Genomic DNA, 12,921 nt, shown 5'->3' with positions numbered 1-12,921 from the left:
GTCTACTTTAAAATAATTGAGTTTCCTAAGAAAGAAAAGTAGTGACCCTTTTTACAAATTTGCTCCGTGTTAAGATCCAAGTTTAGTTTGTTATCAATGATGATTCCCAGATATTTGTATTGCTGTACTGTACAGTTAGGATACCTGGCTTCAATGACAATTTTAAAAAGTGAGCAACTGCAGTCTTCAATCATAGTGGTCTTTAATGGCTTAACATCTGGCACCTTCAACATACAAAGAGGAGTAAAGCAGGATTGAGTTCTTGCCTCCACACTGTTTGGGATGTTCTTCTCAGTTCTATCGAAGCACTCCTCTGGATCTCCTACTGAGGACATCTACCATTGCACAAGGTCAGACGGAAAGCTCTTCAAACTCTCCAGGCTAAGGGCTAAGACTAAGGTTCAGGTGAAATGCCAGCATGACTTTCTTTTCGTAAATAATGCAGCAATTACTGCTGACTCAGTCGATGACCTCCAACTACTTTTGGACTGCTTCAGTGGAGCTTGTTGTGACTTAAGTCTCACCATTAGTCTGACAAAAACACAGGTCATGGGGCAGGACGTGGACCATTTGCCCAACATCAAAATCTCCAATCATGAAATGGAGGTTGTCCATGAATTTGTATACCTGAGCTCAACCACCTCTAACTCCCTCTCCTTTGAAGCCAATTAAAGTAATGTATCGATGAAAACGCTACTACCATGTCCTGACTAAACAAAAGAGCGTGGAGCAAACCTCAGGTGAATCCTCAATATCTCTTGGCAGGACAAAGTCTGCAACAATGCTGTCCTTCAGAGGGCTGGGATCGGTAGCACATACATGCCGCCCCTGAAGCAAAGACGGATGCACCGACTTGGACATGTTGCTCAGATGGGTGTTGGCCGAATACTCAGGGACCTATTGTACGGAGAACTGGTAAATTGGAAAAGGCCTGCAGGACGACCACAGCTATGATTCAAAGATGTGTGTAAGAGAGAGCCATGAAGTCCTTAAACACAAACACAGACATATAAGAAATGATGCAAAAATGCAATTCAAAGAATCACTTGCCCAACAGACAGAGATAAAACGTCCAAGAAGAAAGGCTAAACAGCTTACAGAAAAACCGACAACAGACTTTATTCTCACCAAGTGCAGTAGTCTGCCAGGCCTGCTAAGTCATAACAGATGCTGCATTAGAAGTTGAACTGAGCAATCAACTCCATAGTCTCCTAAGACTGATGGGTATCTACCTACCATCTCTACTGTCTCCCCTTTAAATAAAGTTGAGACAGTGGATGGTGGGGAGCACCTGAAATCTACCACCATATCTTTTGTCTTAGAAATATTTAGTCGTAAATTGGAGTGGTCACATCATTGTACAAATTCATCGACCATAGGTCCATAGCGGTCTTCCTTATCTTGTAAAAGACTCACAAGGACAGAGTGGTCTGCAAATTTCAGGATATGTCTATTCTTGTGTGAACTCCTGCAGTCATTTGTATATAAGACAAACAAAAGAGGAGCTAGGCAGCACCAACATATGTGCTTAAGCTATTAGAAAAACAGCAATTAACACCCAACTCTTTGTGCTATGTTTGTTAAAAAGTCCAGAATCCATCCCACCAAGCTAGGGTCCAAACAGAACAGATCAATCAGTTTGTCAACTAAAATGTGGGACTGGATCATGTTAAAAGATGAAAAAAAAAGTCTATAAATGGCAATCTTGCGTTGTTTTTTGATCCTTCTAATTGCTCATACTGTAAAGTGTTGCTGTGTTACCCTCTATACCATTCTTTGCACTGTATACAAACTGGTAAAGGTGCAGAAGGGACTCAGTTTTGTTAAATAGTTGTCTCTTAATTAACTTTTCAATAAGTGATAATAAGCCTCTAAATTGTTGCAATTGTTGGATGCTATCCCTTTTCTGCAGAAGGACCTGATGAAGTTACAAGGTTTTGTTAGGGAAAAGATCGTGTCTCCATATGTTGAAATCCAGGGCATCCTTAAGGTTCTTTATGGTGTGTTCAGAATTCTCTTTGCCTAATTGCGGTGATGGGAACACAGTGACAACAACAGACAAACAACAACTCTGGATGCCTAAAAGCATGTTCTGCTTTCTTTCAAAAGAGAGCCAGAACCCCAAAGAAAGTGGTGCTACCCAAGAAGATCTCCAGCAGAGGAAATAAAAACCAATTCCATACTGTATAAGCAAAATAATTCAAACAAATAAAACATCTTTTAGTCATAATTCTGCAATGAGTAAAACTATTCCTCGTTTATTTCAAATGACAATATAAACACAATATTATGAAACCTATTTAATCCAGTTCACGGTCACGGGGAACCAAAGTCTATCCCAGCTATATCACATTCAAAAAATTACTGACTACAATAAGGTTATTAGTGGATATTACTAGGGGTAAGCAATAAATCGGTTGATCTAGCATACTCAATGAAGTTCTTCTTATGGCAAGGGTTTTTTTTTTTGTTTTTTTTTAATGTTTTGCTAGTTGCTTAAAATTACTAGAAGACTTGGAAACATTTAAATGTAAAATACAGTACATCTTATCAAAAAAACCAGTCAAATCTGCATTCAACAAAACCTGTGTGCAGCAAGTGAGTTTATCCCTTAAAAATACTGCCCAGAGTGCTACAGTTTGTAGTTCAATCTGGTGTGTCAATTCTGGCTCAGTACCACACTGTATTAAGAGATTTTGACAACACATGTCTGTTTAAAGTCATTTGAAACTGGGAGCAGGGACAGGAAATGTTGTGTCTGGTAGTGCATTTGCTTGGGTGGAACGATGAGTAAGAGTGAAAAAAACTACACCTTTATTGGTTTAAGCTTGAGAGGCGAGTACCTGCAAGTGAATCAATCCAAGTAGTGTCAACAAGCATTTTGACAAATAAGTAGCATTACTACGTGCACAATCAATCAATTATTACATCTGTTATTTATTTTAAAAACGTGCTTCATTATTAAAAGTATATATAAATATATGCCAAAACCATCAGAATTTCGAAATGTATTGTGATACTGATTTTTGGTCTTACCACCTCTACTCCTAGATATTACAGAGGTGTAACTTCACATGTGGTAAGCTAGTTGTCTCAACATGGAATATCAGATTGCAGAATTCATGGTAGTCAGACTTCCTCGAACTTTGTTTGAGCTTTGGGTACAGGCTCTAGTCTAGGATGGATTTTTTTTCATCTATTCTGGTACTGAACATTGCAAGATTTCCAAGGGGGATCACAGTGTTCTCAGTTTGCATGCTGTCCACTGCCAGGAAAAGTCTGACCGGCATTTGTGCTTCATTACCACAGAAATGTACATAACCATCATGAGGATTATAAAGAATATGTTTGAAAAGATAAGAACTAATAACACAGTGATCATCCAAAAGCCAATAATTGTTAAGTGCGGAATTTCAATGTCTTTAAAAGACAGTTTAGAATTTAACTAAGTGGACAGAAGAGAAGATACTTAATCTAAAGTGTATTCTAATCTGGAACAGAGTAAGGCCCTGGTAAAACAAGCAGTTGTTACTCAATGTACTGTGATTGTGACATGCACATTAGGAAGGTGTTCTGAAAATGGATCAATAGATGGAAAATCATAAAGGCAAAGAATGTAATTATTTTCTGATCTACATAATTCTGAAATTTTTGGGCCCAAGTGAAGTACACTGGATATATAACTGAAAATTGACGGAAATACTCACTGCGTTTTTATGATTTTCAACTACGTAAGTGATGGATTCATATATAATACAGTTTGGTCACAGAGGTTTTTTGGTTGTCAAGTTTATCCAACAATATTTCAGTCCTGTTTGCTTTAGGAATAGTTAAACTACCACTCTATTTCTCGCATATACAACTTACTATTAAATTTTATTATGGCCATTGCTCAAACAGTAATAAAAGTTCTACCATTCCAAGATGTTGATGTTCAAAAGAGTTTTTTTTTTTTTTTTTTAAATAAAGTGTTTACCACTACAGACACGGAATAAAACAAAAATATAATACAGAATCTATCCCTGTGTAATTTTACATAATTTGATAATTCTATTTCAGCTCTGTCATGATACAGAAGAACTCCCAACAATAATTAAATATGGTGACATAACTTACTTTTTTCTTTACAAGTGCTTCTCTCTCACGCTCTCTTTTATTCCATTCTTCGGCTAAGGCTTGCAGGTAAGCAAGTTCCTTCTGTTTTACCTGTTAAAATTATAAAAATGACAAAACTACAACCAATTAATGCAAATTATAACTAAAATATTATTTACTTTTGTAAAATGCACCTGAATGTTCATCATGTTCAGCCTGAAGTTATTTTGGATATCAATTATCAGGTTAAAAATAAACATTGCAAGTTAATTTAATATGATTTAAGTATGGAATGCATTAAAACAATATTCTATTTTCCATGTACGTTATGTGAAACACATTAATATAATAATCTATTTTTTGAATATAGGGTGTTATAAGATAAATTACTTTATGAACACAAATGCATGCAAGAAAAAAAAATACTATTAAATGTGTATTGGAAATGTTAATCATTCAACAGTCACACCATCCATGAAATGTTGAAGTATCATTTTAAAATTATATTTTTCACTCTAGTCATTAGTAACTGTGGCATTCCTTAGAGAATGGCTTTACTTAAAATCATAATACAAAACAAAATTATATACTAGATGGAAAACAACTTTAAATCAGAGCAACAAAAATCTATACAAAGTATGGTGGAGATGACAGCTAAATTTACATTGCAGGATTTGCACACGCACGCACGCAAGACTATACATATACAGATACACAAACGCACATATTAATTCCAATGATAGTTCTTTGAAATGAAAAAATAGAAATTCGGCAGAAAGTAAACAATAATGTTAACAGCTAAAGTGTCTATTATGGAATGAACTAAATTAGATTTCATACCATCTGTTCCAGCTACAAAACCATAATTCAAAAATTATTTTAATTCAATAATAGTGACTATAAAAGCTGAAGAAAGAAAAACTGCTCAAAACAATTTCTTTTTCTGGATCAGAGCTACGGTATGTTTCACAATAAAACTAACAATTTCTGGGCCTTTTTTTATTCCAGCTTTACTGTACTTTTGAGCACCATCACCAATTTTGATGTTATTTAATAACATCCATACATTTCTTTCACCTTAAAAACAAAAATCTAGCAAAGATCGTGCTTAAAGTGTCTTTGAGTAGTTCTTCGATGCTCGTATTCCTACTTAATCTGCATAATAGAAAGAAAATTGTATGACAAAACTGTAAATAATAATAAACACATACAAAATGGCAGTATCAAATAAATATTCAGAAATATGCAAAGCGTTCAGTGTTTTAGATTTTACCTTTGGCAACCTGAACTGCTAACAAATTTTCATGTTCCATTTGGCAAAAAAAATATATATTTTTTATAGTTCCCTAATGAATGTGCCTTTAGTTAATCTAAACAGGTGTATAGAATTAAAAATAATAATAAAATGAATTAGCAGACCTGATTTTCAAACAAATCCTCTTGCATTTCCTTCCATTTTTCTAGCTCTAAAGCTGCTTTGTACTCCAGTGTCTCCCGTGGTTCTGATATTGGAATATGAGGTGGCTGAGAGGATTTTGACTGCCCAGCACATACACTCTGCATTTAAAAAACAAACATGTACATTAATTTGGAGAATATAAAGATCACAAGTCAAAGTATAATATTTAAGGCTGAACAATTTATCATAACTAGACTTTTAATCCATCACCTAGCCTATGATTTAATTTTAAAATGCTGGCTGCAACAGAGGATTTATAATATCTAAAACAATTCTTAGTTTTTAATGATTTAATTTAATTACATAATCTCACCTGTAGCTAACTTAAAACCAGTAAATGGTACTTTGAAAGATAAGATATTTTCTGTTCATTTTTTTACACTGAATACTGTGGTAAAATAAAAACCATTAGGTTGCATCTAATCTCATGTTTTTGTCTTTGAGCTTATTTTCAAAAAGGACTTACAATTTAAATGCTTAGAAACTTCAGCAAAAACTATTATTACAAGGACAAAATGTATTTCTATGTGGGAAAACTATGCTGAATATTTTATTTACAAATGATTCCTTATGAAGGAATGGTTAATTTTGAAAGGTCAAAATAATGGCATTCAATATTGTACTTAAGCTGATGTCACATTTTTCCACTTTTAGTTTTGGGGTAAGTCAGAGTTGTCAGCTGCAGCTACTGATCTTGTTGCTGGACCATGCCAATTTAAAAAAACTGAAAACTTTTAGCTGCATCACATTTACCGACTGAGTGACAATCGTCCAGCACAGACATGGGTGTTCTGCCCCTGCTAACATTATTTTGTTCCTTAAGTTGAAATCCACCCTGAAAGGTCACAGATTTTAAACAACAGAAAATTCACCATGGGACCTAGGTGACATTACACAAAAAAAGTTCCATGAAGCAATACAGGAATTTAAAAAAAACAGGCAAGCAGTGCATAGTGTGGCACAATGCTGCAGTGTACCTGGTAGGCTAGAGTAACACACAAGGTTTTAGAATTACCTGTTATTTTCTTCAGAACCCTTTTGGTACTAGTAGAGAAATCAGAAAGCTCGTATCAATACCGAAGTAAAAAGTTTAGTACTAATCTAACACTAATACACACCCACACTGTATATGTGCATATAATTAAAAAAGCACATAGGCCTCTTATAATCGATCTTGTTGCTTTTACATTACCATCATTTATATAAGGATTAAGTATAGTTTAAAGCCTGACCTAGAAATTTTATCAGTTTTTTCACACATATATAAAATCAGCCACTGGCTATGGAGGGACATGGCTATGGGGGGACATAGGGTAAAATGACCCACAAAGCCTGAAGTGATTCTAAAGAAATGCCATGCTCATAAAATTGGGTTGACGAGGCTATATTAGTTGTGTTTAGGTCTATATATTGCTACAGGCTACTTAAGGTGGAATTGAAGTTGACGTATCAGTTGACCAGTGTCAGTGAGTGCAAAAATCATAATCTTACAAAATCAGCCCCATAAACATAAAAATTAAATTCACGTCCGTGGAATAAACTGATCAGCCCAATATGATAACAAAACATGATGACTGAAATATTCCTTTTTAACAATTAACTTGCTTTTCTTGTTTTAAAGTTTTATATTTTAATTGTTTAGGGATTCATTCAAAGTCTAGTGTTACAGTCAAGAAGCTGTGTTGATTGTATAGTTTTAGTATGCCTTCTGTGCATCTCATATGGTACTCTAGTTAGAGTATCATTATTTTGTTATTGTTTTGGTTGTTGTTTTTATGTTATATAAAAAAAAAAACTAAAAAAAAAAAGTTTTAATAAATGTTTCAAGATACGAATTTACATTGATCTTGTTGTTATTCCAAAAAGCACAAAATATTTCCTAGAAATCTAAAATAAACTAAAAGTAGCCTAAAATGCCTTTTAAAGAGTTATCAACACAACCACCCTATTGCAGACAGAAGACCAGGCTCCTCAAATGTGAAAGATTGTAATGTTTCATTTAAATAAAAACAATTTTGTCTAATGACGAATCTTTTAATACCAATGATGATTCTTTAAGGTCAAAGAGTAGATGTTGTCAATAGTAATTTGTTGATGTCAACCAAAATGAAATTATTAGTATTATTTATTATTATTACTATTACCATTATTTTTCACAAATTAAAAAAATCACTAGTTTCGTATGTAATATTTAACATATTACCTCTGAAGACTCAGAAACAAAGACATTTTGTGTTTTAACTAAACCAAAGTCTTTTATGGTCATAAAGTACAGAAGCTCAGCTATTTGCACACTGGGTCTATAAGAAAAGGAAAAAATAAGCAAATTAAAAAAATTTCTGAATAGTAATGCAAGCATGTTTATCAAGTACATTTAACATAGCAATTCCCATTTACCTATAAAACATGTACCACAATGTAAGTAAAGCCTTTATTATAAAAGCTATTCAAGTACAAAAAAAGCTCCTTAGCTATCAACAGGGGTACTCTGCTGCCATCTAGTGAAACATCAGACTTTAGGGCATAACTTTGAAAACTGCTCAAGATAAATAAAGTAACACGGAAAACAGAATCACATTAAATGTATTAAAATTTCTCATCTCATAAAAAAAATTATAATCACAGAAAGAAAAATGCTTAGTGACAAATGTGTAATTGAGTTAATTTTTTAAACTAAATACACCAAGATTCATTAAACTTTACTGTATGTATGGATTTTAAATTTAATATGAAGAGGTACATTTTTTATTGATTATAAATGATAAGTAAAGGCAGAAATACACTGCTCAAAAAATGAAAGGAACACTTAAATCACATATTGGATATTGGTGAGCAAAATATTCAAGTGGAAAAAATTTACTGAGTAATAGTGTAATTTGTTGCAAACAAATGATGTAACAATGGTCAATGGAAACTAAAATCACCAACTACTGAGGACTGGATTCAACATCACACCAAAAATCAACGACAACAATTGAAATCACAGGCTGATTTACTTTGCGTGAATTTCATCATGACAACTCATAATGCGACTCTGTATGGCATATGGCCACCAGGTGCTTGTATGTACTCCCAACAACGTCTGGGCATTCTCCTAATGAGATGGCAGATGGTGTCCTGGGGGAATTCCTCTGGGACCTGGATCAGGGCATCAGTGAGCTACTGGACAGTCAGTGGAATCACTTGGAGACACCGGATGCACTAATACATAACATACCAGAGGTTCTCAATTAGATTCAAAGACCTGGGGAACCTGTGGGCCAGTCAATGGCATCAACTCCTTCGTCATCCAGGAACTGCTTACACACATGGCCACATGAAGCTGGGTAATGTCCTGCACAAATAGGAACCCGGGCCCTCTGTACCAATGTAAGGTCTGACAATAGCTCTGAGGATTTCATCCCGGTACCTAACAGCAGTCAGGGTACCGTTGCCTAGCACATGGAGGTCTGTGCGACCTTCCAAGGATATGCCTCCACAGACCATCACTGATCCACCTCCAAACTGGTCATGCTGGACGATTCTGCAGGCTGCATGACGTTCACCATGGCATCTTCAGACTCTTTCGCGTCTGTCACATGTGCCAAGTATGAACCTGCTCTCATCTGTGAGAAGAATGGGGCACCAATGGCAAAGCTGTTAATTGTGGTATTGTCTGGCGAATGCCAACCATACTGCATGGTGATGGGCTGTGATCACGGATCCCACTAGAGGACACTGGACCCTCATGCCACCCTAATGGAGTCTGTTTCTGATAGTTTGGTCAAAACATGCACACCAGTAACCAGCTGGAGGTCATTTTGTAAGGCTCTGGCAGGGCTCCTCATGTTCCTCCTTGCACAAAGGAGCAGATACCAGTCCTGCTGCTGGGTTGATGCCCTTCCAACAACCCTGACCAGTTCTCCTCATGTAACGGCTCATCTCCTGGTGATTCCTCCATGCTCTTGAGACTGTGCTGGGAGACACAGCAAACCTTCTTGTGGCAGCATGTATGTATGTGCCATCCCAGAGCTGGATGACTTGTGCAACCTGAATTGGCTGCAAGTACCACCTCATGCTACCAGTAGTGACAAGAACCTTAGCAAAATGCAAAACCAGAGAAGAATCAGTCAGGTAGGATAAGGAGAGAGCAATTGTCTATTGCCACCACCTGCAAAAGCACTGACTTTTTAGGAGTTGTCTTGCTGTTGCCTCTCCAGTTGTCACATTCATTTGCACCAAAGCAGGTGAAGTTTTTTCACAATCGCTTATGCTTCCTTACTGGACAGATTGATATCCCTGAAGCTTAAATTATTTGGTGTTAGCCTGTGATGATTAAGTGTTCTCTTAATTTTCTGAGTATGTAAAAATCTACAAAAACCACACATACATAATTTTCTCTGGGTTACTCAATATGGAACTTTGTGGGTTCCAGTTTTGTATCTAATATCCCCACTGCCTGTCAAAAATATACGATAAATAATATATGCACATTCATTTTATATGTAAGAAATAATTTTGTGGAAAATAAATACCCTTTTGCTGATATTACAGGCACTCTCTCTGTGCAAGACTGCTTCCAGCACTGGTCACCAGAATGGCTTAAAAGTCTTTTTTTTTCTCCTGTAAGAACATTGGAGAGCTGAAGTTTTGAAACCCCCAAAAGAATATCTTTAGATGTTTTATCTTTGTGCCACAGCTCAACTAACAGAGGTGACCTAAAAGGAAACAAGAGAGAATGAATCATGAGGGGAAAAAAAAAAGGTAGTGATAGTGAACATGAATACTGATTTATATATAGCGCAACAATTACAAAAAAGGGAGTCTACATCACGATTTGGTTTAAAACCATTACACCATTAGTAAACAGTATATTGATATAAAAACCAGGCCCACAACCTAGCAGATCAAGGATCAGCACTACTTAGGCCAGTTTACTCCAAATGGGCACTCAGTCCTACTTTGGGAGCCTGAAAAGAAACCAGATATTGTCTAATACACTCTCTGTATACAATATGTACTAGAATTCTGTGCCTTAACAGCTTACACCAGACATTAAAAGAGTTGAAAATAGATTAAAGTATGTTTATGCTCTTGCAATGCATCTCATATTATTAAATGAAGTGCATTAGAGAAGTCCCAGACTTGTACTTATATTTAATAAGCAAACTGGCATGCTTTTCTAAAAAGTAAAGTGTTCAAAGTTGTATAAAATTATTCCTTACCACAGTTAGTTAAAGCTATTAAAACTAATGAATTGTCTTTTTAAGAAATGCAGGACTGACTGGCTGTGTATATACAACATACTTGCAATCTAAAATAGCATTACAGATTCACAAACAAAAGTAAAAAATTAAACAAATGAGAAAAAGACACACAAAAAAGAAGCTATTATTTATTATAATTTTTATTAATTAGTAAGGTCAGTGAGTGAGTTAATTGTATAGTGTAAAATGAATAATTACGGAAATAAATAAATACATACCTAAGGAAGGTATCTTGCAGTTGATGTGGCAAAGCGGCAAAATTAAATGCACAGTATGACTGAGGTAGGAATACTTCCATATTTTTTTGTATTTCGACTGGAGGATTTGTCATGATAGGTGCCGCACTTCCAAAAAAGGAATATGAATACCTTTTTAAAGGAGAAAAACACACAAAATGTTTTTGCAGATTTAAAGGTTATCACCTGAAAACAATTTTATATATACTGTATATATCAAACACTGTTTTCCATAGTACATAAGTAACACTGTAAACAGGGCCAAGTGATAAAATGGCAGTTATAATTATTAAATATTTTAAACTACTTAGCAATGATAACAACATGGTGGGTTATTTTTCACAATAAAGTTTTCTTAGTCTAGTGTGCTGTACGAGATGGGATTTTTATCACCACTTTAGCTAGAATTTTAAACCTTTTATTCCACCAACAGTGTCAAAATTGTGCTCTGCTCTGTAAAGGGAGGTTTTGTTATCTTTCTACTATAAAGAACATAAAGTATTATTTACTGTATTTTGCAATAAATTACCACTATCTGAAATCTACTTTTTATCCTAACTATTTTTAGCTGTATGGTCCACTTCAGTAGAAGATCTGCAAATTATTCTTTCCAAGAGACTCTTTTGGCCAAAGTGTGCCTGTGCATTACTGGAACAAGATAGTATTTCAAGCACAGGTGGCAACACTCATCCAGTGACACACAGTTTTAGTTGATTAATGATGTTGCATTGAAGTCCAATAAATATCTGAAACATGCTGGCATTCATACTGTTGGTTGTTACATCCAATGTAACTATTGAAATGTAAAACGGAGTATTAAGAAATAAATACAGTAATCACTGATATTGAATGATAAAATAGTTTTAATGGTTTATAATGCAACTGAACATGTTAATATCCAATTAAAACTACTTTTTATATCTTAAAGATAAAATCACCCAAGCCCATCATTCTACAACTATATCATGAAAAACTGCTACTTAGTAATATGTCATCAGTTTATATAGCAAAAAAACTATACTTTCAAATGAGCATTACCTTAACATACAATTGACAGGAAATCCAACATCCATATCTTTTATACTTCTTAAATCCAAAGCAAAGCAAAAATGATGAGCAGATGCTGGAATTGCAATCTTCAGTTCAGAACTTGAAACAGAACTATTGAAGGCAGTAGCATCAGCTTCTGATTGGAAGTGGGAAACATTTTCTGAAACATAGAAAGGACCTATTAAAATAATACTGGAAAATTGTTCAAATAATTAACATAACTGCACTGCTTGCAGTAAAATTCTCAGATCTTTAATTTTACAGAAGTAAAAAACTTGTGTGGGGAGCACTGTTTTAGGATTAAATTAACACATTTTTAATCACTAAAGCTTTTTACACATTTATGTATGACTAATGGCTTTTTATTACCAGTACTGAAACTGGACAACAGTCAATACAGTAATCAACTAAGGCTATGCCACTTAGACATTTTTTATTGGAAGTATGGGGTTAATTTAATTACACTTTTTTGCCAAATTATATGCACATGCAGATAATATAAATGCAGACTTGCAAACTGGCCTATTAATAAAACTATTAAAGTCAGAGAAATGGTGAATCATTATATCGGCAGATAATAGAGATGTGATATTGTTTTTAGTACGATATAAAAACAGCACATGCTTATTCAATGTATGTTCAACAGCTTATTAAGCTATTTCCTCTTTATTTTGTTTCTAAATATGACACATTTTCTTTTCCTTGCTTGCATTTTTACTTTTTTAGTTACAAAAACATTTAAAAGTTATTCAGTTAAAAGGTTAAATTAAGTCCTGTCAAGTAAATTTTAATTATTTTTTTATTTTAATATTTAGCAAAATACAACTGCAGAATT

At 34.6% G+C, this 12,921-nt stretch overlaps 1 protein-coding gene across 1 annotated transcript in view; it reads right to left on the bottom strand.

The window, feature by feature from the left end:
• The window catches only part of LOC114654609 (centrosomal protein of 120 kDa), a 126,891-nt gene that overhangs the window by 67,702 nt on the left and 46,268 nt on the right, over nt 1-12,921 (bottom strand). Inside the window, exons 10-15 of the mRNA XM_028805243.2 lie at nt 12,075-12,246; nt 11,019-11,168; nt 10,069-10,251; nt 7,758-7,854; nt 5,515-5,652; nt 4,117-4,206 (exon numbers count right to left, since the gene is read on the bottom strand). Of these exons, the coding sequence (XP_028661076.1) occupies nt 4,117-4,206; nt 5,515-5,652; nt 7,758-7,854; nt 10,069-10,251; nt 11,019-11,168; nt 12,075-12,246 (830 nt within the window). The remainder of the gene's footprint in view (nt 1-4,116; nt 4,207-5,514; nt 5,653-7,757; nt 7,855-10,068; nt 10,252-11,018; nt 11,169-12,074; nt 12,247-12,921) is intronic.

Source organism: Erpetoichthys calabaricus, chromosome 7 (assembly GCF_900747795.2).
Source record: "Erpetoichthys calabaricus chromosome 7, fErpCal1.3, whole genome shotgun sequence".
Classification (NCBI taxonomy): Eukaryota; Metazoa; Chordata; class Cladistia; order Polypteriformes; family Polypteridae; genus Erpetoichthys; species Erpetoichthys calabaricus.
Note: the sequence above shows the minus strand (reverse complement) of the source record. Positions and strands in the feature narration are given on the sequence as shown.